Raw genomic sequence first — 27043 nt, 5'->3', positions numbered from 1 at the left:
TATTAAAAAAAAAATAAATCATCAAACAATTCTTTCATACCTATTTAATATAATTTCAATAGTTTACATACATCAACTACAGAATCTACCAAGACTGCATCTTCTTTCAATTTAAATATTCTTGGTCTTTATTACTGCATAATATAATCAGCTTTCTCTTCACCCACAAAAATAACAAACAAAGAGACAAAGAAGCCTAAGATACAGTAGTGTGCTGGTAGTTTTCAACCCCATACTACTGCAAAAGAGAGTTTTGTTTTGATTGGTTTTTAAAGGGTTCCTGGAACACCAAACATGCCCCAGCATGATGAAAGCTTTATTAGTTTTTATCCAATTAAAAAAAAAAAAAGATACAGATGAATATGCCATCTCTTAAAGGAGGAGGGGAAAAACAACAACAAAAACAAACAAACAGAACAACCACAAAATAAGCTCAGAAAACAAACAAACAAACAAACAAAAACAAACAAACAAACACAACAGGTAAAACTCTATGTCTGGTGCAACTGGCTGTCCCATATGTACTTTCTCAGAGAGATCAAGGAACAATATGTGTATATGAAGCTTGTTTTGCAAGCGCAAAGTGAATTGAATCAAGAGCCTGAGCAGGATAATTATCTGTTCTGGAGATGACAGTTTTGGTAGGGTCTCCTAAAGGATGACTCATGTAGATTCAGTTCTAAATTAATGTGACGCCTGTGTGTAAGATGAGGCTTTGGTCTGAGAATGAGACATAAACTACTGATGGTAGAAAATGGTGACTCTGGCTTGATCCTCTAGGTTTACATGAATGGTGTTGAGGCAATGTTCAAGTCAGGGTAGTCCTATATACAGATACAGCCACCCTGACCAAGTAGTACCATGTGAAACATCTCCACGTAATTTTCACTTCTGAGGAATGAATTAATATGGATTTTATAGCTGTGTAATGTGTCTGTGCCATCTGCGTCCCTTTTGAAGTCCACTTGCTGCACATCGCTTCACATCCCAGAGTGGTCTCAGAGTGTGCAGGCAGGATTTCTTTCAGATCAAAGCACTGTGCTGCCCTCAGCCCCACTTCTCCTGCCTGGCCCAGTGGTCCCATCCATCCAGCATTTCTGTGATTTCTATGAAACTGAGCTGCAACAGGGGCTCCAACTGCTACTGGATGCCCAGTCAGAAGAACAGGCCAGAGCTACTCCAAAGTAAAACCTCTCAAAACACTTGTTGTTGTGGGTGAAATTTGCATATTCCTACATAGGTGTGTATGCCCTCAGCTTGTTATGCTTTCTCGTGACATTTATTTTGGATACACAGTCATATGTGACAGCTTGTGATTAAGTCTTTCTGGAAATCTGCAGGCTTGAAGTTATTTCATGTTGTTTTCAGACCACATGGCCTAGCAAGGAGTTCACTACTTGCACATTTCTGACATAGAGTCAGCTGCATTGAGCAAACATATATATGCACATAGTGCTGAACTGATTATAGGTCTTGGCAAAACACTCCTGGAAGAGCGCTGGTGATATGTCACTGCAGCGATGATGAAGATCCAATATATCAAGTATGGAAATGAGATTCTCTTTGGTGTAATTAATGGATCAGAGAGCTCAAACACAAAAGAACATATTTAAAATGTATAAATAATATGGGGAAAAGTATGAAGGGCACAAAAATGCCATAAACTAAATGGAAAAATGTAATATAAGTTGCAAATGTCTTTGGAATGTGTCTACAATAAGTGCAAAATGGATCAGCCTAAGTTAAAGCACTTTTTTATCGCCAATAAGAAAAACATTATTAAAGAGCTGGTCCAATGTCAAAATGCCATTTTAAAAGCATACAGTTACCTGTATATAGTTTTTATTAGCTTTCAAGTTTCTTCCATTGAGTTGTTAACGGTCTTTTTAAGAATTATAGTCCTGTAAGTGAATGGTTCACAATGTCAGCATTTCTGGTGTTCTGCTTTGTGCTGGTATATAAAAATAGATATTTTTTCCCCACAAAATGTCTGGTTTTATTTTCCCATCATGTTTTAATAGAAATTTTTGAGGGAAGAAAAATATTAAGCAACAACCAAAAAATCAAATGAAAATGCAACCTTTTTATATTGAGCTTATGGTCAAATAAAAGGCCATTGTGAAGAAAAAAACAATATTGTATAAAAGCTTTTACCTGTAATACTACTATTAAAATGACTATCATACCGGTACTTGCTCATTTTGTACCTAATAACTGCTGTAATTACTTCCTCTGAGGCCTCTTGGCCTCTTCATCACATGCATTAAGTTGCAGCTGAAAAGTTCCTAGTCTAACCATTTGTCAGATCTAGCTTTGTGCATCATTTTGCATCCAGCTGTATCAAGAGCTGAGCCCTGTCTCTGAGTATAGCATGGACCCCATCCCTTCTTGCCATCCTCAGGAGCTGACCTTGTGTGCTTTCTGAGACCTGGACTTTTTGTCTGTTCTTCCCATCTATTTGTGAGACTTCTTTTTCCCTCCATCTTTCCCCCAGTTTTCCCCAGTTTCTGGAATCCACTTACTTTACACAGTGCTCCAAAATGGGAAATAGGTTGTTAAAATAGGAATGCATACTGCTATCTCACTGAAAAAAAAAAAAAGATAATATGCCTTCATGTGCTATGATTTTCATCCTCTTCAGGTGTTACTATATTCATTTCCTCATTTGTTCCATGCATCAACCTCCTGTCTGTGGTTTTAATTTTTGTATTTTTTCTTTGAGATTTTAGAGAGGGAGGCATTATATATTTGTGCCATAAAGTGCTACAGAAAAAGGCATTAATGTTAAATAGCATTGGAGTTGGAAGTCTATTTGTTCTTGTTAGCAAAAAGGATGGATGTGTGATAGAATGCCACTTAGAAAAAGGATGAAAACAATCTGGTATTTTCATGGACCAACTGAGACCCCAATTTTTCAGAGTCTCTGTTTAAAATAAACCTATTTGCAAAGTTTCAGTGTTAAAGATTGCATCAGGTTTTATTAATTCTACCTTAGAGTTGCATAGACACAGTTATACTCTATTTCACTGTAGAGCAGGTCTACTTCCCATGAAGTGTTTGCAGCCAGTTGCATGGTGGTGGCACTGCCTTGTGTATTCATCAAACCCAGCCTGCAATGTTGAAGTTTCCTGTTCATTGGACATTTACATGTAGGTCCAGGAGGATGCAAACTGATGTGTCCTAGAGCCCCATCCAGGAAGATGAAACTTCTGACAGCATATTGGTTAAAAGTTGTGTGTTTTTTTTAACAGTTCCTGGCAACTTCATATTAAATTATGTTAAGTGGCTTCAATGGGAATTGGATCTGTCCGAGAATTTGGAACCACCAGAATTTATTCTGGTGGCCAGCAAGAATGACACATTGACATCTGTTTTTCTGGTTTGTCTTAAGAGTTCTCAGTGGCTGAAGAATAACAGACCTTGAACGTCCTGAGGTTGTCTACTCCTTTTCTGTCTGAGTGGTTGTGTGCGGTTGAGGGATAGTGTGGGAGAGAGGAGCTGATAAACCAGAGCACTGAAGGCCCCATGATGGTTATGGTTTGGTGGTGCCATTTAGTGAAGCACTACCAGATTGTGCTGCTTGGGAATCATTGGGGCAGGAAGGAACTGGGCAATGTGGCTAGGCATTAGGTAGGGCTGTTAGTTGAATATGGGACCCAGAATGCTGGTAAGGGCAACTGGCTGTACTAGTACAGGGAGACTGCTGATCATTTGCTTTTCACAGATAATATTTTCTTCTGCATATGGCAGTGCACAGCTGATCATTTTCACATTTGGCATTTTACCCCCCAAATACTCAGCTCTAGGGAGAGCTGGAGCAGTTGATTGGGTTAGGTGGATTGGTGATTCAATCTGGCAAATGCTTTTGATTAAAACAAATGAATAAAATGATGTTGGCAGGCAGAATGCAAAGCATGGAAGTTTTTAGTCTGTAAACCAAGGGTCGATGGATGGATTTTTTGCAAAAGCTGTGAGTAAAAGAAGGCTGGACAATTAAAATTATGCATTAAAATGTTGTCAGTGCAGCAGTGCAAGAAACCTCTTTAACATAAGTATGGCCAAGGCCTACGGTCTAAAAGCATTAAGCGTTTCTGGAGAAACTTGCTGATGTGGATATTTAAGATGTAGCATAATGCACTGATACTGAACCAGAGCTTGTCCGACATGAAAGTGATGAGGAAATAGAAGAAGCATAGAATTTGTATAGCTTCTGGAAAAATATCTGTGTATGTCAAATTTAACTTGGCAACTTCCTTAATCCTCAAGCAAAAACTCTTTGACCCCCAAATCAATCTGTAGTGGATTTTTTTTTTTTTTTTAAATAAATGAATAGAGTTGTAGGACATGGTAGTAAGAAATTAGAGTGGTTTTATGTACATGTTGTTACAAGAAGGGTGTGTTTTCTGTGCCTAGAATTGTATATAATTATTTTAGTATAGAATGACTATCTTTGATATTATCAGGTTTCTTGGCATAATTAAACCAGTCCACATATGGAAACATAAAAAGGTAGGAGCCAAAAAGGGAAAAAGAAAGCAAATCATCTACAACAAAAGGGAGGTTCACTGGAAAGCAGCGAGATGGAGAGATGATTAGGTAGCTCCAGGCTTTGTTGGGCATTGCCTCCTTCATACAGCACAAAAACAGCACACAGACTACTGGTGAGACAGAGCTTTAGTTGAGTCCATGGATGTGACATGACTCCAAGAAAGCTATGTATGACTCTGGAACCAGAGGTGTAAATGGATTTTAAGCATCTTCTGGAAACTTAATATTACTATTGTGTTTCTGTGGACAGCTTGTGGCCATGCCCATGAAACAGTGTTATCATTAGATTTCGGTTAACTCACTGGCTACTGCTTAGACTGGGCTATTGGCCCAAGCAACCCATGCTAACTATCTTGTCTCCTCCACTGAGAAGACAACTCAGAAGAGGGGTTTCTTACAGCCATCATGCTGAGCAGAGAACTGATGGGAAGTACTGAGTGTAAGGCTGTACCCTGAGCTTTTCTCCATTTTGGGGCCAAGTACCCCATTCTTTGGCATTCAGGTTTCATTGCTCTGCAGTCACTCATGGATAACAGCAGCATCTCCTCTTATGTTGTACAGTTGAGTAGTTTGAGACTGTGGGAGAAAAACAACTTGTAGTGAAGTAATGAAATGTTATTCCTGTTCCATTGCAGATCAGGCTGTGACTTGGTGATGAGGACCTTCTCTTATTGCAGAGTAAGGCACAGTTCAGTTAATAAAACGTTTCTAAGACCTCAGGAGGATACTTTTCAGTTTTCTTCAGTTTAGCCCTGTGTTCTTATTTTTACATGGCACTTAAGTCTCTCATCATAAAGAGTCCTGCTTATGCTAAAGGTGTGAAACCTTTGGATTTTGGACCATCTTTCCTCCTCTCCTGTGGTTTTCCTCCTGGCTGCCTGGGTAGTAGTGCTCCTGCCTGAGCTCTTGCTTTTCAAAGGGAACAGGGCTGTTCCACACAATTAAATCATCTGTGGCTGCCTTTCTAGCACTCTGGCTAGGCATAATCCCTTCCCTGACATTTGAGTCTCATTAATTGGGTTAACACGATGCTATCTGCACTCCATACTTATGTAAATATAATCAGCTAGCAAAGATCTTAATGGCACCTGATATATCACACTGCCTTTACATCAAGAGGTACCACTGCGGGAGTTGCTTCCAAAAGCAGGTTATGTTCTGGGTCCCACAGGGCCCCTTATAAACCGTAAGAAATGCTGGTGGTCAAGGCCAACTGTTCAGATGTCTTTAAAGTGTCCCACTGGTGACTGAAAATCACTTTGTCAAGATGACAAATGGCTTGCGCATACCCTATTCACCTTATAGTTATGCTCTAATGTCAGCTCCATTTACTTGTCAGAAACAGTTTTTTTATTTGTTGTTGGTTTTATTTTTATTTTTTTTTTACTTCCAGCAGTGCAAGGGTAGAGGAAGGAGTGAAGGGGACACAGGCTGAGAAAAATCTGTGTGCATTGCTCCTATTCAATGTATTGTTATAGTCAAGATTCACCAGCTTTGAACATTCCCGAATCTGTTTGTTTGTACATGTGCAAAACAGAAAGAAGGGAATTCAAATTTCAGAAGTGAGAACTGTCCCTGCAAGGCAAAGATTATGCAAAAACATGTTTTAACCACTGGATTTTTCAAGCAGAAAGTGGTTGTGCAATATTAGTTTCTTACTTTGGACAGCAAACTTCTTTCCATAGACACATGTAAAAATAACCGCATAATTAACTGGGCCTACCCAGTACATAGGGCTCTGTGCATGTGTCTGTGCAGAAGAGCTCAGCTCAAACCTCTGAACTCGCATGGGTGGTTTCATTGACTGCAATGGTATTGTCATGTGGCTGAGTGAGCAGTGCTGTGAATAAGGGCTGCTACATCTCGCCCAAAAGCAGCAAAGGCCAGGCCACAAAATATGGTCAAAGTCAACTAAAGGACTGCGAAAGTGACTTTGACAGCTTTGGCTTTTCGTTTCCTCCCAATGACTTCCATATCACTTTTGCTCAGTTCACAAGTCCAAACGTGCTTTTCTCCTAGTAGCTACAGTGTTGGCTGAATCTTTGAAAGTCAAAATCTAAACCTGATTTGGCAAGGTGGTTGGTCAAAACAAAGGGAAGTATTTTGACCAACAGTGTATTCCACACTCTTTCTTATAGCAGTAAAGCTTTGCATCCATCAGGAATCTGAGTGGACCTAAGGAAGACTTGCAGAAATGAGATGTGTCACATAAAACATCATTGTGGCATATCTTTTTCTGACCAAGTTTTCCCATGGCCTCAGCCTTCTTGCACTGGCACCAACTGGATGAAGACGCTCCCCACATATCAGTAGTACAGAGCAGTTGCAGCAAAGAGGAGTGAGCCCCTGTGATCTGGAGGCAGCATGAAAAGACCCTGAAAGCTCTTGCCCCCTTCAGACAGTCCTGGCCACAAAATGCTCTTGCTCCCTGAATAACCTTTTTTGTTGTTGTTTTCTTTTCTTTTCTTTTTTTTTTTTTTTTTTTTTTTTTGTGTGTGCTTTCCAGTTTAAAAGCTCTATTAGTGTGAGGCTTCTAACAGTCCATTGGATTATGAAGCTGGGATTGGCAGGGATTTATTTATTTATTTATTTATTTATATTATTATTTTCCAGCAAAATAAAATTAAGAAATAAATTGTAGATTGAAAATATGGAAGAAAATAAAAAATCCTGCTCCTCCACTCCTACCCCCCCACCCCACCCCCTCCAGCTGAGATCTCGTGTTGCTGCTGTTCTGGCATGCATCACATCTTTGAGGATACAGTATCATGAGAAAACTGTCACTTGGTGATATATTAGGGTAATATATCATGAGAGCATCGTTCCTTTAGAGGATATGGGCAGTAAAAGACATGATTCTGGCCAGACAGAGCAGCAGGGGACCTTGCTTTTTTTCCTTCCCTTTTCTTTAATCTAGCCTGTTTTTGTGTTGTACAGAAGTGAGTTTCTTCATGGGATATGACTTGTTGCAGAGTAAGTTAGGAGGCCCATAGGGCTTTTTAAACTCTTTAAGAAGTACGTGGCCTCAAGGGCTGCTTTGTTCAAAGTTTTCAGAGCAGGCTCAAACTCAAAACCAGTGTATTTTCCTCTATCTCAGTCTCCAGTGTAAAGTCTGAGTAAGTAGATGTCAGACACAGAAGGCAATAATGACACAATGACAGGTAACTATTGTTTGGACAGCATATATTTGTAGGTTTAACCCATCAAAATGTGACGAAGTAATTTCTACTATGCATAAATAAAATATTTTTTTAATTTAAATTTTATTTAAATTAAATTTAAAGTTATTTAATTTAAATCAAATTTATTTAAGTTAAATTTTAAATGAAGGCCAAATTAAGATTTAATTTACATCAATAGAAGAGAAATTACCATCAATCAGTATTTGACCTATAATAGATGTTGTGAACTCATCCAAAAACAGTAATTCTGAATGGATGGATTCATATTTTGATGCCTTTCTTTTTTTTTTTTTTCCAATTTCCATCATTTTGCATTTATCTCATTGGCAACAAATTTGTTGGAAAATTAAATGAGAATTGTCTGTATAACTGGAATGGAAATAGTTTAAAAAAAAATAAAAAAAAGAAGCACCTTGACGGGAGGCTGTATTGATGGGACTAAGTTAATGTTAATTTTTCAGACAGGACAGAACAAAACCACTTTTTTTTTTTTTTTTTTTTTTTCAGTTGTTGAAAATGAAGGAAAGGGGAAAAGACGTGAATTCTAAATGCACAAATCTCATGAACTGCAAAAGTGTGGTCCCCAACCAGAACACCTCAGAATGTGACCCTGGATAACTATGGGTAGTTTTTTGGACTGCAATACAAACTGCTGGGAATTTCTGAAGACCTTGTCTTTTATTGCTAGAAGACACTCATACACTATTCTGTTGTCTCATGAAGTTTTGCCTTTAGCTGTGTAGTTAAAGAAATGTAATGCTGGTGACACTTAAAGTGGAGGTGGAGATGGGGAGGTGGAGAGCTAAGAGGTCTGGATCCTGTTCTGGCTTTCTGACTTAATGTGCAGTTATGGTCATTTTGTTTGGCTGCGTCTACTTTGTTGATAAGCTCTGGAGCAGAGATCTGCTCCTATCATGTGCTGAGGCGATGTCTGATGTTACAGGACCCTGATCCCAGCTGCAGTCTCTGCAGTTGTGCTAACACAAACGAGTGTAGGAGAAGAGCGTCTTCCTTTCACCACATAACAGTGCAGCAGGCTGCTGTCAGGGGAGATCAGGACTGAAGCAGGCCACAGAGGTCACTTTCCTCATGCTGGTAAACATCATTAAACACACTGAAAAAAGTATCTGTTCAGTCTGTAAGGGGTTGTGAGTGATGTGTCCTGAATGACTTGCACATACTAATGTGTTCCTCACAGTGGTGGGGAATACCCATTTGAGGTGAAATTTGGTGTCATCTTTCAGCAGGGCCTTCGCTTTAATCCCATTTCCTAGGGAGTGGGGAGAGCTTGAATTCAGGAGGCGGTGGCTGATACCACCACCGAGAGCTGCAGCCTCCTCCCAAGCAGGGAGGACAAAAATTAGAGATTACAGGGATGAGGGAGTGAATTGGAGGCTACCATGTGCACTGCACAGTAAAGGAAAAAGGGGCTCTTTGGGTTGAACTCATGTATTTTGTTCCTGATGAAATACTGTCATTTGCATCTGTCTAATGCAATTCGTGCTGAAGTCTTGGTTGTGTTGTACCAAGGGCAAGGCCTTGATGCTGGAAGTACTAAAACATATGTTTGGCTGCACTGTTGTGAATTGTACCATTAAAATTAAAGATATGCTTAAAATTAATAGGATTTCTGTCTCTCTATGGTGAAATGTATGTGCCTTGGTGTTTGTGGGTTTATGTGAGTAAACAAAGAGACCTGTATTGTTTTGCAGAAAATGGCCGCATAGGGGAATATCTTTTCCACCTTGAATTTAAAGGAACATTTAGTGTGATGAACCATTTTTGTTATTGTACCCATAACATTTTTTTTTGCAAGGAAAAGAAAAACAGATAATCGGAGGAGAACAAGGGAAATGAATCCTTTTTCTGCCCTCCCTTGACAGTGGTCTGAAATGTCTGCAAACCTCTCTCCTTGGGAAGTGGTGTCTCCTCCTTGAGGCCTAAGCATACAGTTCCTACTCAGGAAGAGAAACAGTCACTGCAGACAGCAGGCCCGCAGCACTTAGCAGGGATTGCCTGCTTGCATCAGCTCCACCAGTTATAGGGAAGTTTGCAAATCGGCCTAGACATGAAGTTCCTGTCAAGAGTACCGAAGGAGAAGGGGTAGCGTTTTCAGAAAGTGCCTCAGGATTTGTCTAGACCATGAGTTATGCACGTGTCTGAGCCTGTTCTCGAGTTTGGGCTGGCCCAACTTGGGGGCTGTCTGCCTGTAAGCATGGGTGCAGACATGCAGCTTGGAGCCTGTGCTCCCCAGTTTTGCTGAGGGAAAGAGCCATTGGCCAGAGCTAGTCCAAACCCTTGCTCCTGTGGCTCATATGGAGTGAGCATGGCTTTGTGGATGCTTGTGAGGATGCCCTGGCTGTGTGCAATATCTGGAAGAGAGCCAGCAGTGTGGGTGGTGGTGTGCAGAGTGCTTCAACTTGTGCTTCAGCCTGTCCTGCACCTCTCAGTGGGGATGTTGCCTAAGGGGCTTGAGTGCACCAGCCTCATTCATTTTAAATGGCTCTTTTTTTTCTCACAAGGTCATATGTGCACATCTGAAAGCTGCATCCCAAATTCCCTGGGGGTAGCTTTTGCCATTGTTTGAAAATTTTTATTGTTTTGGAGGACGATCCCACAGACTTCTTGCAGGAACTTCAGGACAATCTGAGCTACTCAGGGAGGAGGACTTAGTGAGAGTTACTAATGAGCATCATAGAGGTACTGTGATGAATAATGGTCAAAAATGAATGTTTTCAGGATTATCCATTAATGATAGTTCATACTTCTATCAAATCTGTCCTTGTGGCTTTTACAATCTCTCTCCGTATAGGCTTTTTTGGTTAAATGACAATTTAAGCATCATTTTTCCTATCCAGCATAAATACTCAATATTCTCAGGATATCAGAAATGCATTTACATAAAAAAGTGTGTGTGTGTTTGGGGGGGGGGGGGGGGGCGGATTTTGCATTGGAAATCAAGCCCCCTGAGAATCTACATCTGTGAGGTCTTCCACAGCTGACAGGCAAGTTGTGGGCTCGCAATACTGTTGACGGCTGTAGCCCTGAAGAAATGAAGTGGATTCCTGATTTTTTTCCTCCAAGCCAAATCCAGGTTGAAAAGAGCCATCCTCCTGGTGGCTGCTGTGAGCCGGCTGGAGCCCAGTGGGGAACCGTGTAGAAAGTTGGCTGCGGTTTCCAAGCTGTGGTTTGGCACTCGTTCTCTCTAAGATCCCTGCCAAATATTCAGATTTATTTTTAGTGTTTTTTTTTTTTTTTTTCTTTTTCTTTTCATGTTGGCATTTTATTTAACTGTACCACATGAGTTTAAGGCCGTTAGTTTGATATATTTTGTCACCAGACTGGGTTATTTTGTGCAGGGGTCTTTGATAGAAGGTAAAAATACGAGGTGCGTGTGGAAGGTGAACAAATTGTGTTGAGAGTGGGTTGCAGTAAAGGCAACATGGGGCAGCAACACCAGTATAAGCTCTGGTTACTGTATCTGTCCTGTACAGGAATTTGACATCACCTTTGCAAGCCAAGTTCAAGAAGAGACCTTTGGATCCCACTGGCAAAATGTGGGAGAGGGGAGAAACATGGGCACCCAACAAAACTTTCTGATCTACCCCCAGGCACATTGAAAAGTGAGTTCTTCACTGTCAGGCTCTGTGAGGGCAGGTGACGAGTCCAGGGTGATGCTGCAGCACTTCCCTAAGTTTTCCTTTCCTAGGGAGCCTGAGATTTCAGCGCAAAGCCTTTACCGAGTGCTCACTGGTGAGTTGCGTCAGCTGTGGCAGCATTGTTCTGGATTAGCCTGACCACTTTTAAAAAATACGTATTTTTCCAACACTAATAAAAGCCTTAGCCGAGGTTTTGCGATGTTCTCTCCCTTTCTGTGTATGTGTGTGCCTGAGCACTAAATTAAAAAAAAAATAAAAATCCCAGATGTGAATCTATAAACCATCTGTTTAAAATAACTATTGTGCAGGACTATAATTAAAAGTTATTTATTATGAATCTTGGGATCCTATTATGGATTTTGACTGACTCCCAGGTTTCTGATTTAGCAAATGGTTTATATATTTATGAGCCATGTGTCTCTTCCGCACTTCTCAGTGCCAGAGTGCATGTCCTTTAAACAAAAGGAAAAAATCCCCTACCCTCCCATAACTGTTGGCTTCTGAATGTTGCCGTCTAAGAAGTTTTCTCTTAAGAACAGCAAAAATCAAAGTATCTGAGAGCTTTCAACAACTCCGTAGACACTGTTGACAACACAGAGGGAGGTTTGGTAATACAGCTCTCCTTCATGCAGCTACTTAGCAACTATCTAATGTATGGCTGGGACAAGTATTGAAATGTTATGCATACTGGGAGTAGGAGGGGATGCATTTGGAAGGAAAGGATTTGTTGCTAAAGTCCATTTGCTTTCACACTCCCCTCTGCCCTTGTGAAATGGGAGGGAAGGAGGCAGCAAAATTGAAATAAGCAGATGGACACTATGCATTCAGAGCAGTGTTTTGGATGACAGGGTGGAAAAAAAAAAAAAAAAAAAAAAGCTCCTGGTGACAATTGCTCTTTGTTTAAGCCTTGTACTTTTACACCCCATGATGGGCCTGTGAGATCTGCAGTGGATAATGCCTTACTGCAATAGACTAAACAATGATTTACCAGCCCTGTTTTATCTGCTGCTGCTGTCCTATGATGGATCAGCATGGTATTAACCCTTTTCTCCACATCTGGCCTATTTTTTCATGTTTTGCTTGCATAGAGAGTTAGACACCTTAGGCTGGCATCTGACACAGACAGTTTCTGAGCTGTCTGGGGCTCCCCTGCAACAACAGCTTAGAGAGGAGGAAGAACATCAGCTTTGTGAGTACCACCCTGCTTCAGGGCTTAGCTGTCCTTCTTATGGTGGCAAAGGATTGGCTCTGTTTTACCTGGGATACACAGAGCTGTTCTTGCAGGCAGGATGCTGCAGCTTCTTCTCCAAAGGACAGAGCTGATCCTGCTTTTTTTTTTTTTTTTTTTTTTTGCTTTTTTTTTTTTGTTTCCTTTCTTTCTTAAAAGAAAACTGGGGTAAGTGTAGAACCTCGTCTTGTCTCCACCTTTCAGCACTATGCTGTAGCGACTCACTGTTGAAATGGTGATCCAGGTTCAGTGCCTGCCACCTCTGGAGGCAATTCAAAGACTCATCTCCCACTTTCCCCAAAAGTATCTTTGCTGTCAGGACCCATGGCCATTGAGAGTGTGAGGGACAAGACCCTCTTCTGCTGAAGCTGGGCCACTGAGCAGCAAGTAATTCTAGGTCTGCTGGGATATAAATTTGTAGCCTACTGCTAAAGGCACACTCTGAGGGGTGAGGACCCTTCAGTTCCCAGTGCTGAACCTTGGGCAACTAATGTGCTTTTTGTGGAACAGCCGTTTGATATAAAACCGTCCTCAGCACCAGGTCATGAACTACAAAATCATCTGTGCTGAGTTTGGGGTTTAGCCACTGGTGCTGCTGATGATAAGGGAAAAAGAGTGAGATCCAAATTTGGCTGCCCACCCTTGGTTGGCTCAATGGTACCAAACTTGGCAGATATAATTTCTTATTGAAGTAATCTAGGCTAAATAGGAGACTTCTAGTTCGGAATGCTATCTAGCAAATACCACCTGTTTAAATATACAGGTATATGTTAGGGCCATCCTTAGGAAGGTTTCCTGTCAAGAAATGATCATGTCAGGATGTACCTGAGGGCAGAGGGAGGCCATGCTTAGGAGAAAAGGGGAGAAGCTAGCTCAGAATTCAGGCTGCAGGAGATGTTTGTCCCAGAAGTCCAGCAGCAAGCCTGCCAGAGTTGAGAAGCATTTGGACAATGCTCTCAGACATATGGTTTAATTTTTAGGTAGTTCTGCATGGAGCCAGGAATTGGACCTGACAATCCTTGTAGGTCCCTGCCAGCTTGGAATATTCTACAATTTTAAGAGGTCCCTGTGAGTCAGGGAACAAAAAGCAATACGGAGCTGTTTTACTCCTTATTCCTCTTTTTGCCATCCTCAATGGAGATTTCATCCTGAGGAAGGCTGAGGGGCAGTTGCCTGACAAGCCCCACAACATGGGTTCTACCCAGCTCGTTTGGCCCAGAGGGACACCGTGTATTACATATCCCATGGGTCCATGACATGTCCCAGCTAGGTAAATCACATTCTCCAAAGGAGTATACTACAAACATGATTTTGCTTTTCCTTCAGACCACTTTCACCATGCAGAAGACTGTCCTGCAGGTAAAGGTAGTAGGGTCACTAGGCTTATTAAATCTCTTATTGAACAAATTGTTGTTAAAGAGAGTCAGATCTTAGCAAAACCCTTCAAAATACAGACTGTGTGTAGTAGATACAGTAAAGTTGTTTCTGCTGTCCTTCAGCAGGCTGACATAAGGCAAAATCAGGGGCACTACGTTCATATAAGAAAACCAGAATTTCACCCTGTGCTCTAAAAAGAAGTTGCTGAGCCAGTCTTGCTGATGTGGCTGCCTTGTGCCAACCCAAAACTAGAGCACTGTCATAAATTCAGCTTAACTAGCCTGTTAAATTGCATTTATGGTTGCTCTGCAATGCTGGAGTGATGCGAAGCAACCAGCATGTGTTGGTGACTAGCAGTGACCTGTCTCTTTACAGTAGTTGTTCATATTGCTGCAGCTGCTCTTCAGCCAAGCAGCAATTTAAGGCTAGATTCTCATTTACTGATTTCACACCAGCTTGGCTAGAGTTATTCCTCATTTACACTGATAAGACTAAAGAGCCTTTATAGCTCCCGTCAGATCAGGCAGTGACTTTGAAGAAAATAAAACCTCTGATTTTAGACAAAGGGCTGGACTGTAATAAAAGCTGTGTGTTATCCTTCACAGGCACCTTGAATGAGGCCACAGGGAGCAGAAGAAAAGGACTGGAAAGCATGGTTTAGTTTTATGATTTACATTTTTCTACCCCTTTAATTTTTTGGTCTCTAATTAAGTCACAAGATTGGGTAAGGTGGGAGGTGGGTGCTTGCATCTAGTAATGGCCACCTGTGTCACTTAATGAACTGAGCTACTAATTATAGGTGGAGGTCAGTTCAGAGGGTTACTTTCAGTCAGGAATTTCAGGAAGCAAAATTTGACTTTAAAAAGAAACCAACAACAAAACAAAGTATTCGTTTTCTGCCTTTTTTTTTTTTTTTTTTTTTTTTTTTTTTTTTTAATGGTAGGGTTATCCAGAATGGTTGACACCATGGGATAAAGCCAAGCTATAAATGTAATGTTTCTTGTGCTTGTTGTCATACAAACTATATTGATATTCTTAATATGATCAATGTGCTCTTTGGCCTTCGTAATTACTGGCTTTTTGCCATAGAAAAAATGATACTATAATGTACAGTGATTCTACCTGCTTGTATTGTTTCATTGATTCCAAGCATTTTGGGGAGAAAGAGATGAATTACAGTGTTTTATAGTACAGTAATAGCCACCTCTTTTGAAGGGCCTCTGGATAGTCAGGTAATACTACTAGCTAAAAATGATTTTCAGTGCTGCTGGAGAGTTTTGTTTTCTGTGAGGTTTCTTTTCTTCATCTGTCTGTCCTTATGTCAGCATGAAAAAATGACTCCTGAACTCTGTAGTTCATGGGGCAACACCTCGAGTATATTTTAACAAGCACATCATGTAGCTAGCTGTCTGTTTAAGTAAAGTGGCCTTCTTCAATAGGACACGTTTTCTGTACTATGATGTGTAGTGACTATGAATTGCTGTTTTAGCAGATTTTAAACTCCATTCAGTTGTGCTCCTGAATAATTCAGAAGCTGTCTTCTACTGCATTCCTTCAAGGGCAGAAAGGTGTTTTCAGTCACAGACTTCTCCTGAAGCAAGAGAACAGATTGTTAGGCTCACATATTATTTTCTGAGTTGCAAGAAACTGAACAGTGGATTTGGTTTATATATATCTTTTTTTCTCTTTTCTTTTTTTTTTTTTTTATTCCTCCAGAATAAGGAAGTGACATGCAAAAGAGAGAAGTGTCCCATGCTTTCCAAGGAGTGTGCTCTTGTCATTAAGCAGAGAGGAGCTTGCTGTGAACGCTGCAAAGGTGTGGTTCTCTTCTTATTATTTCTCTCTTTTAAAAAATGTTATCAGTTAAAACTTATGTTGCCAGAGACAGGACAAATTTGGAAGCTTCTCAGCTGGACACCAAAAACTTCAGAAAGGCAATAACCACAGTTATAATCCATATATTTAAAAAGCTGATGGAGATTTATAAATTCACATATTCACCTCATGATTATTAGTTCTTGTGCAATGGCAATCCTTTAGAAATCCATATTGACTGTACTTTGCTGGTATGTTGTCAGTCTTTTGAGTGATATCTCCTGCTCTAACTTTATCTATTAGAAATATTTTAGTTCAAAATCAAACTGATTATAATTACAAGTACGGAAGAATTCCTCATGTGGTATGTAAGAGGAATCATGCTTGCTATTAACAAAAATCATAATATTTATCTAGATTATTTCTATTTTTCTAGATTCAAGCAAACCAAATTCTAATACTTCTAGTAAATATGTCCTGATTCAAATAATAATATTGTGGATATTTTTGTTAAAGCCAAAGTGGGCTGCAATCCAAGCATTATGTATCTATTTCTTGACAAACACTGTATCTTGAAAGCTCTTTAGAATGAGCTAATTATCGGATATCATTTAATCAACAACTTAATTGTTTGAACATGTATGGTATGCAATTACTATATTAATTCACATGAAAAAATGTGCAAGTAGATTAAGTTGTGAAACAGTCTCTGTATACTGAAAAATCATTATTTTTTTTTAATACTGATTAAATAAGTAATCAGTATTAAGTAATCAGTAAGTAATATTCTATAAAACACTAATTTTGCTGAGAGACTGCTTACACTGTCCATGAGGTTGAAAATGCTGGATTCAGTCAGCTTTACTTTTCTTTATTTTTCTCTGTTGTGTAATTCCCCAGTGGTGATAGAGTGATTTTGGGAGGGAGATGGGGTTGGATAAATTGTTGGGAAATGAAAGCGTTTATTGCCTTCCCTGGAGAAATACAAATGCAGGAAAACAGATTATGCTGAAATTCACATGGAAGAGACATGATGGATATGTGTTTTTCCTGGATGGCTGCAGCGGTGTGCTAACTGGGTTTTACTTTGCTTCTGTGCTGCAGCTTTAAAATATTATCAGCAAGTCTCAGTCCAAAGATTTGTCTAAAATTCTGACACTTGAAAGAAACTGAAATTAAATGGAAAAAAGGAGAAAAAAAAAAAAGCATTTTGCTTCACAGAATTTTTAGTTATTTTTCACATAGATATAACTTATTTTATTAAGTTGTATTTAGTATCAGATTTATAGCAAATTATGCCTAAATATTGTTTGATTGTGCTGGAGATTAATTCTTCATTTTGATAAAGGAATGTGTAGTTTGTAAATTGCCTGAAAGCTTTGTATATGTGCATATGCATGTGTGCATTTATGAATACGAAATGATTCTGCATTAAACAAATGTCAGTGTTCCAAAGTTGAGGATATGGGTATTAGTTTGTATGGGCTATTACCATTAGATAGACATCTTAATTCAGATTCCTTGTAAGATTTTCAGTTTATACTGAATTGGGGTGAGCACCTACAGAACATTGCTAATAGGCTTGAGCCTGGTATCTGCAGATTGGTATGTCTGACATCTCTAACAGGAAAAATAATAAAATTGATATAAAAAATAGTTAGGAGGTGAATGGGTAATTATGATGTAAGTGGGAAGTGCTATGTCTTATAGAACTGCTAGAGTCCTTTGAAGGGGTCAGTTAAGGATACAGACAGCTGATGTCTTCCTAGGTTTCTAATAGGTATCCAGCAATGTTCCTCACCAAAAGCTCCTAAAGAAACTAAGCAGTCTAAAGTTTGTAGAGAAACTTTTTTTTTATCCTTTCTGAGAAGTAAAGCTAAATATGCACTTGTATGACTACAGCAGTCCCAACACCACACACTGTCACTGGATTGCCTGGTACCCTAGGAAAAGACTGATGGAACCACCTTCACTCTGAGGAAGTTTCTTGCTCTCCTGCTCTTCTGAACACTGCTGAAGTTTCTGTTCTGTGCAAAAATCTGAAACAAGTGTCCTCTGGGAAGTATCTGGGGAATGAAGGGTGTGAACACCAGCCTGGCTGCATAGTGCTTCAGCTCCTTTTGGTGTCTCAACAGCTCTCTGGCACTCCCAGCGTGGAGTTCAGCTGCAGCCGAGACTTGGCCCTGCAGCATTTGTTCTCAGTTACTATTTTGTCAGGCTGCCAGAATGCCCATAGGGAACACAGGCAGGAAAAAGGAAACAGTGATTTTTACTGGTTGCATTTCATCTAAACCCGAACAAAACATTGCAAAGAAAAGACACCAGAACCTGATTTTTATTTTTTTTTTCTTGGCTTAGTTCCCAAAACCCAGAAAGGCTTGATCAGGCCTTATGGGTTATTGCCAGTTCCCTTTGATAGCTTCAGGTCTTCCTACCTTGTGAAGAAATGAATGAGTGAGTGAGTGAATGAATGAATGAATGAGTGGCTGCTGTCATTTGAGTACAACATTAGGAGGATAACATCAAGACCAAAGGGTATGTTTCCAGAATTGGTTAGTGTAGGAAGGAAACCACCATGCATGAGTCATTTGTGACACTGCTGCCAGGATATTTTATTCTATTATGGGGAAGGCATGAAGACTTAGTACGTAGGACCAGTTTTTCTGATAGTATAGAGCATTCTGGAATTAAGAAATACCATATGCCTGCAGCGGTGCATCCAGCTGAGCTTGTGTTTACAGCTTTGCACACAGGAGAGCTTGAATTGTTGCTAGAGAATTTCTGCAAATTATTGCATGCTGAGCATAAATCCTTTGCTCCCTTTTGGGTATTTTTATGTGACTTAGATAACTTCTAGCACTTTGTTCCTTTCTGTGAAGAAATCAAAAGGAAAGAAAACAGCAGCAAGTATGGCTTTTGCAATTAGAACAAAAAACAGAATGACATTCACTGTGATGGAAAAACATGTTATCCCTAACATATTAAGAGATTTGGCTTTCTTAATGTTTTAATCCTTCAGACCAGCAATGTGTTTTGACACTATTCCTGACATTCAGCACAGAGGACCTTAGATAGTGAAGTCTGTGGAGCAGGGCACTCTTTCACTGTGTGTTTGTGCAAAGTCTAGAACAGAGAAATGTGGGCCCATGAGTACGGCTCCCTGCTGCAAGGAAAATGCAAACAACTCAGCATAATAGTGAAAGCTTTCAGTGAAATTATTCTTCTGACAGATACTTACTGTAGTTTATAAAACATACTATATACCTCTAGCATACCACTCACTTTAAAAGTATTAAAATATTAGGCCCTCTTATTACTTTAGCATAGGATAAATAGGCCACTTTTCATCTTTAATTTTATTAAATATGTTTAATGAAAACATATGAGGTCATTCAGATTATAGAGATAGATTTGGCAACGTTTAGTTACTTAGTTGGATGGAGACCTGTCACTTGGATATAGAGCTCTCTGTACCTCCAATAAGTTGTTTTCTCTCTGAAGAAGTGGCATTACCAGCTCAGGGCTGGATAAAGCTTCCATTTTTAAAATTGTGTACCATAGTTTACTCTTATCCTAAGAATGTGAATCTTCCATGGATGTGCCAAGACAAAACCAGTGGGTATTTGTTACAATAGGTATGATTTGTTGTTCTGAAGTTTCTTTCAGTTCTTGTATAGAAATTGGCTTTTTATTTTTATTTTGTAAGTTAATGAAGTTAGAGATTCACAAGCTATCCTCCATTGATCTGGTGTCTACCAGAGAATGGAGTCACAGCCTAGGCAACAACAGGGATAGTTCTCTGGGCTATCAAATATCCAAAGCTATCATATTTAATTGTGCATTTCTTGGAAAGGATATCAAATATTATGCTTGAGGATTGCAGCCAATTTCAACTATCAGGGCTGGCTTGCAAGGGAAGTTAGAGAAAGGTTATGAGTTTATCACTTTTCTGGCTACTCTACTAGTACCCTGAAGGTGCCATATGTTTGACATTTAGTTCACCTGTGGACATTTTCAGTATGAGAGAGGTGATACCAGTTTGGTGCCCTGTTGTAAGCATCACCAGAGAAGCTTTGTGTGGGACACTATAACTTACAGCAAATCATTCTATGTGCTAAGGCAACCTCTTAGAGATAAGGATGCAACCTAATCCATGGATGGAAGGGTATAGGCTGGGAAGATAGTCATATATTGTCTTACTAAAATCTTTGTCACTGTTATCTGAATAACCTAGTACCAGCAGAAACTCATTATGGAAAGTGGTGGCTTAGGGACCTAATCAAGTCTAGCTTTTCTCGTGGCCTTTCACAGTACTTCTCAGTCTCTTGCTAATGTGATCTAGCTCTGAGCCAGGAGGCTAGTTTCTTGAGGCTAGGGGTATATGTTCACCTCAGCATTGACTGTTTCTAACTCTGCATTTCAAGAAAAGACAGGGATTTTGTAGCAGTGACAGATGGCTTCTGAGGACCTCTGTTTGTGGTGTCAGCGTTGGTTACTTCTGGTTATGCCTAAGAAAAGGTCTCTATTAAATCACAGGAAGTGGTGATTAAACTCTTCTTAAAAAGGTCTTAGCACATGTGTTTCATATCCCTTTGACATCTGATATACACTTTAGCATTCAGTGGTGCTTCAAATTTTATACTTTTTTTGTTACCTTGATTACTATAATTCTCCATTTATGTAAGATTTTTTTTTTTTTTATGAACTGTATTGTCATGTTGTCATAATTACTTCTGTAGTCAAGCATCAGTTTCCCAAACTTTTACTATCATAGAGAAGTTGTTCAGGACAATTGTATTAGAAAGTAGTATGAGATTTCTGTGGTAATATATGGATGCATTGATACCTTGTGTATGGCCATTGTGCCCAGTGCAGCAAAGTAGAAGGAAATAAAAGACCAGGAGGGAGGCTTTGCAGGCAATTGTCCTTTTGTATGACTGGTCTGGAACAACACAATAAATACTTTAGTAGACTATGACTGGAGTAAGAATTTATTTTACTGTTTAACTTTGAAATTGTAAGGTGTACTGATTGTAAACAGTTTTGCTGGTGTGAGGAAATCAGATATTTGCTTTATTTATTTATAATTCATGACTCCATTCACAGCCATAAGAAGTCACAGTTTTCCAGTTGCCAGGCTTGGCAATTGCATTAGGTACTGGATCAGAAATGAACAGCAGCTCTAACTATATGGTATTTTGGATAGCAAAGTTCTTATCACAGAACTGTAGGGGTTGGAAGGGACCTCAAAGGATCATCGGGTCCAACCCTTCTGCCAAAGCAGGTTCCTTAGAGTAGGAAGGTAGGTGTCCAGTTGGGCCTTAAATATCTCCAGAGAAGAAGACTCCACAACCTCCCTAGGCAGCCTATTCCAATGCTCCGTCACCTTCACTGTGAAGAAGTTCTTTCGCATGTCAGTGCGGAACTTCCTGTGCTCTAACTTGCAGCCATTGCCCCTTGTCCTATCCCCACAAACCACGGAGAAGAGGTTGGCTACATCCTTCTGTCCCCCACCCCTCAGATATTTATATACACTGAGGAGATCCCCTCTCAGTCTACTCTTCTCCAGGCTGAACAGACCCAGGTCTCTCAGCCTTTCCTCATAGGGAAGATGCTCCAGGCCCCGTATCATCTTTGTGGCCCTCCGCTGGACTCTTTCCAGGAGATCCCTGTCTTTCTTGTATCGGGGAGCCCAGAAATGGACACAATACTCCAGGTGAGGCCTGACCAGGGCAGAGTAGAGGGGGAGGATCACCTCCCTTGACCTGCTGGCCACGCTCCTTTTAATGCACACCAGGATCCCACTGGCCTTCTCGGCCACCAGGGCACACTGCTGGCTCATGATCAACCTGTCATCCACCAGGACCCCCAGATCCTTCTCCACAGAGCTCCTCTCCAGCAGGTCATCCCCCAGCCTGTACTGATACTTCGGGTTGTTTCTTCCCAGGTGCAGGACTCTACACTTGCTCTTGTTAAATCTCAGTTGGTTTCTTCCTGCCCATCTCTCCAGTCAGTCCAGGTCTTGCTGAATGACAGCACAGCCTTCTAGCATGTCAGCCACTCTTCCCAGCTTTGTGTCATTGGCGTACTTGCTGAGGGCAGACACTATTCCCTCATCAAGGTCGTTGATGAAGATCTTGAACAAGACCAGACCCAGCACCAACCCCTGGGGAACACCACTAGTCACAGGCCTCCAGCCAGACTCTGCGCTGCTGGTCACCACCCTCTGAGCTCAGCCAGTCAGCCAGTTCTCAACCCACCTTACTGTCCACTTGTCTATCCCACGCTTTCTCAGCTTTGCTAGTAGGATGTCATGGGAGACAGTATCAAAACCCTTCCTAAAATCAAGGTAGATGACATCCACCGCTCTGCCCCCATCTACCCAGCTGGTGATGCCATCATAGAAGGCAACGAGGTTGGACGAGCATGACTTCCCCTTGGTGAATCCATGCTGACTACTCCTCATAACCTTCTCTTCCAATTGCTTGGAGATGGCATCCAGAACAAGCTGCTCCAATACCTTTCCAGGGACAGAGGTGAGACTGACTGGCCTGTAGTTTCCCAGATCCTCCTTCCTGCCCTTCTTGAAAACCAGAGTGACATTGGCTATCCTCCAGTCTTCAGGTACCTCACCCGTTCTCCAGGACGTTTCAAAGATGATAGAGAGCAGTTCAGCGATCACCTCTGCCAGCTCCCTTAGCACACGTGGATGCATCCCATCGGGACCCTTGGATTTGTGTGTGGTGAGACCACTCAGATCCACTTATGGATCCCACAGAATGAATTCTCCCCTCTTCCCCCCCCCCCCCCCCCCCATTGGAATGGGCATCGCTCATTCCAATGGCCCTTTTACACTGCTGTGTTGAACGCCCTTTATACGGTGCCTGTGCCTCACAACTATTGGGCATGATAATTGCAATGTGTCAGCTACAAATAGATTTGATTGTTTGCAGTTACAGAGGAAAGAGTTTGATTTTATCTGTTTAGAGTGAGACTTAAATAGCATGAGATTTTGTATATATTTTCATGCCTCAGTGTTGACAAAGGAAGACCAGGATTACCCAATATGAAGTTTAATTTTCTAGTAGCTTTACTGGAAGCTTGTCAATGGCTTTACCATCATTAAGAGATGTGAAAAAAAATATCGTGTATATGTGATTCACAGTTCTGTTATTTTGCCCAACAGATCAAATACTGCATAATGTGCAAGTTATTGTTTGTTTTGTTCATATTTGCTTTTTTTTTTTTTTTTTTTTTCTTGGCTAGAACTGGTATTTAGTGCTAGCATGCCTGGATCCTCCCTGATGATTAATTTATCAAAAACTAAATAAAACATGTATTCTGACTGTTTTCTTTTTCCTGGTGTTTATTTTCGATGCCAATAGAAAGGTTACTTTTTAAATAGAAAGTGGAGGGAAAGCAAGAAAAAAAAAAAAACTAATAGGAGAAGAAAGATGCTGAAAAAATGAGGGATGGGGAGCAAGTCTATTGTGCACCAATCTATCATTTTGTCTTGGGAGAATACAGAAATGAACGGTCTATAAAATTCTCATTAACCTAAAATAAGCAAAAATCTCTTCTGCAATCTTATTAGGCAATGTCAAATTGAGTAATAAAAGCTTGTTTTTAATGAACTCCTGAGGACACTGTTTGAGTTTTAGCACTACTAAACTGTCTTTTTCCAGTCACTTTCCCTCTTTTCATGATACTGCTCTGTGCTTGGTTGTCTGGGGAAGAAAGAGGATCATTTAAAAACATTACAGGATCTGGAATGATAAATTACTTCCTGATTGTCAACTTGCCCAAATGACAATAATGAAATCTGCTGTAATTTGTATTTTTTTAACTTCAGTCCAAATCCATGTGAGGATGCTTAATTTGGAATTAAATTGCTCTCTTTCAAATTAAATTAGCCAAATGTTTGTTAATAATGTTTGAAACTAGGGTGTAAAAAGAAGGTATACACAACATTGAACCAAAGTGGTTAAATTAGTAAATTGGACGAGATTAAACTTTAAATTAGAACAATTTTATGGTAATTTATTTTGCAGGAATGACTCAAGTCTAGAGGGTCATTTTACCTTTATGGGGTGTCTAGAAGGTAATTAGCAATTTGCACTTGCATATACAACAATTGACCAACTTCAAAGTATTTGGTGGTTTGGTTTGATTCAGATAAGCAACTTTCAGGTTGCATGTTTATCCAGGACTTATCTGAACTATTTGGGTTGAAGTTGGTAATAGGAACAAAACCTACAACTAACTGAAAGTTAATATTTTACATTAATAAAACACCATTTTTTCTAAAATAAAGAAGTTTGAAAGACTAAAAATTAAGGACATGCTCTTTGACTGATATGAATCACATTAACTCCATTAGAATTGATATGGACCAGCAATATTTAACTTTGTTCCTTGTGTAGAATCCTAAAGGTTTTCCTGACTGTGTATGTGTCATGAGATCAAAATTACCTATTCATGTTGGCTTTTGGAGTTCCCTTCTTGAAAACCTTCTATCTAGCCTTTCACTTAAATGTTTTTATGTAAGTGTTCAGACTGAACTAAGTGCTAGGCATTTAAATGATTGTGCTAGACTCTGTTCTTTCTTGATTTATTATTTTCCCCTGCTCTCCCCTTCAGATGGTAGATGGAGACAGTAAGTTAATGTAATAATATTTCCAAAGGGAATTAAAATGGCTTTTAGGAACTTTAAGTGTGTTCAGACATACTCTTGTAGAAACAGGCATCAGGGCCTTTGCTTAGGTCTTTGGATGTGAATCACATAATGAGTGCTACTTTACAAGCCAAGCATGGTGGTGGACCTTTAACCATGGCTGAGCTAGGATGGCTTAACTAAGCTGGCATGTTGTGGCAGGAGGGTTTCACTCAGCTGAATTTGGGTGAGGCTCATAGACTTCCATGCTGTAATTAGGTGGGTTAGAAAAGACCAGGTAGATGTTTGCAAGTATCTGCTGAGAGTTTTGTACATTGAAAGTGAGGATCACAAGAACTAACTGGTATGTGGGTTTTGTTTCCATTCCATTTTGAAGAATGGGTGGTAGATATAGCTTTGGTGTTTGCATCGGGCTGCTCTGGCTCCCTTACTCAACCTATGTGCCCGTGCCAAAGCTCAGGAGCAGTCTTAGTATCCCTAGCTCTATGAAGACTTTTTGATCCTGGTTTCCTTTTCCAAATTTCATTTTTGCTGCCTGCAAGCTCTCCCTGCCTGCAAGATCTCCCTGCATCTGTTGTGCCATCCACCAGTGCTGGCAACACATTTTATCATGAAAGGCTGGTGAGCAGGTGGAACTTGGCTCCCCTTGTTGCTTTCCTCAGAGACATCGGCTGGTGCTGCAAGGCAGAGGATTTTGTAGCATAGCTCGGGCATGCACTTCAAGTGAAAGCTGTGAGACTGCATGGACACACCACCTTCATACTTTCTCAGCCAGACTAATCCTTGAACTGAGGATTTCAGTTTAATATGCACATCTGTACATACATATTAGCCCAGGGTCATTAACTTCCTTACAGAGAAAACACTTTATGTGAAAGAACATAAGTGGTGAGCAAATATGAAAGGTATTTTGCAGTCAAAAATAGTTTCCAACCTGGGCTGTGGCCCTGCATTGTGTTGAAGACTCCAGACCTACATGGTAAAACATGCTCATGGATGTTCAATACACAGCTTGTTCCATTTTGAGTACTTGGAGGACAAGCATGTGTGTAAATTCTGTCTTGGACTGGGACCTGAACCTCTGTATCACTCTTTTTTTTTTTTTTTTTTCTTTTGCAAATTGAGGTTGCTAAAATGCTTTGAACGGATATTGTTTTTTTGTCAGGTTTTGCAATGGGAAGGAAGTGAGACTATGACAAAATCAGTACAGAATCAATATTTTTCATAATGGGATTTTAAAATGCTTAAGAAGAGCATAGGGCTTCCAATTCCTCTTTTGGCATTTTGACTTGCATGTGTAAGAGCTGACAAAGAGTGTAATTAATATACTGAGAATCTGAACACTTTTTATTATTCAAAATTACTTCATGGAGGATTTTCTACTTTAAAAAAAAAAAAGTGAGATTCAGATCTATATTTCAATATTTATCAAAGATTCAGTTGCCACAATCAGCTCCTGCAGCTCCTGATCAAATCTTTTAATTCAGCTTAGGTAAGTGAAATTGCTATAGCACCTGCAAAACTCTCGTGTCCTTAGCACAGAAAAACTTCTGAATGCTGCAAATACTGAAGTACAAGCCTCCTTTTGTTTAAGGTCTTAACTGTAGGCAGTAAACAAACTTGTAAATAATCTTCATATACCAGGTTCTCTTTAAATTTTGGTTTAAATAAAAAATGATTTTGTTTGTATTTGAAGTTCCTCAGCAGTCTGAAGCTTGCTTGCATGCTGGGTTTGAAGATTCAGTGGTGTAGGACTGATAACTTGTCTTTATTTTCAGAGGGGTGCAAAATGTAGTCCAAAGCAGTTCAGGACAGGGCACCCTGCGCATCAGACAATAGCTGTTAGAGTAGCTGCTAAGTTATAGGTAGGTTTATGTCTCCATGGCATCATTTGACTGATCTTATTTTTGTGTTTGAAGACTGTGTATATGTCTGTGTTTCAAAGTATCTGGCAGAACTCCTGTTGGTTTAATGGGCTTTTTGAACAGGCCCATTTTGAATAAAATAAACTAGGAAAAAAAAAAACAAAACAACTTGTAGCATTAAAAGAAAAACAGGCATTTTTCCTGCAGAAAGTGGGGTATATATTGCTTTTAAAATTTTTTGTTCAGAAACACTTTGTCTTTCCAAAAAATTAAGTTTTAATTGGAACAATTTTGCATTATTAAACAAGCTTTCTTAATGAATACTTTATTTTTGACCTCAGTGCCAGGGAAGCTCATGGAGCAGATTATCTTGAGAGTCATCACGCAGCACTTGCAGGGCAGGCAGGTGATCAGGCCCAGTCAGCATGGGTTTATGAAAGCAGGTCCTGCTTGACGAACCTGATCTCCTTCTATGACAAAGTGACGCGCTGGGTGGATGAGGGAAAGGCTGTGGATGTGGTCTACCTTGACTTCAGCAAGGCTTTTGACACCGTCTCCCACAGCATTCTCCTGAAGAAACTGGCTGCTCTTGGCTTGGACTGGCGCACGCTTCGTTGGGTTAGAAACTGGCTGGATAGCCAGGCCCAAAGAGTCGTGGTGAATTGAGTCAAGTCCAATTGGAGGCCAGTCACTAG

At 40.1% G+C, this 27043-nt stretch overlaps 1 protein-coding gene across 9 annotated transcripts in view; it reads left to right on the top strand.

Moving 5' to 3' along the window:
* BMPER (BMP binding endothelial regulator) overlaps positions 1-27043 on the top strand; it is a 159241-nt gene that overhangs the window by 10413 nt on the left and 121785 nt on the right. For 7 of the 9 annotated variants that reach the window (XM_027451419.3, XM_027451418.3, XM_038174729.2 and 4 more), the window contains one exon: positions 15711-15810. In XM_027451419.3, coding sequence (XP_027307220.1) covers positions 15711-15810 — 100 coding nt within the window. Of the gene's footprint in view, positions 1-14921; positions 14985-15072; positions 15227-15710; positions 15811-27043 lie in introns of those variants that run through there. The other 2 variants (XM_038174731.2, XM_038174732.2) reach the window with 2 other exon arrangements.

Source organism: Anas platyrhynchos, chromosome 2 (genome assembly GCF_047663525.1).
Source record: "Anas platyrhynchos isolate ZD024472 breed Pekin duck chromosome 2, IASCAAS_PekinDuck_T2T, whole genome shotgun sequence".
NCBI lineage: Eukaryota > Metazoa > Chordata > Aves > Anseriformes > Anatidae > Anas > Anas platyrhynchos.
This window is presented reverse-complemented; position numbering and strand designations above follow the sequence as displayed.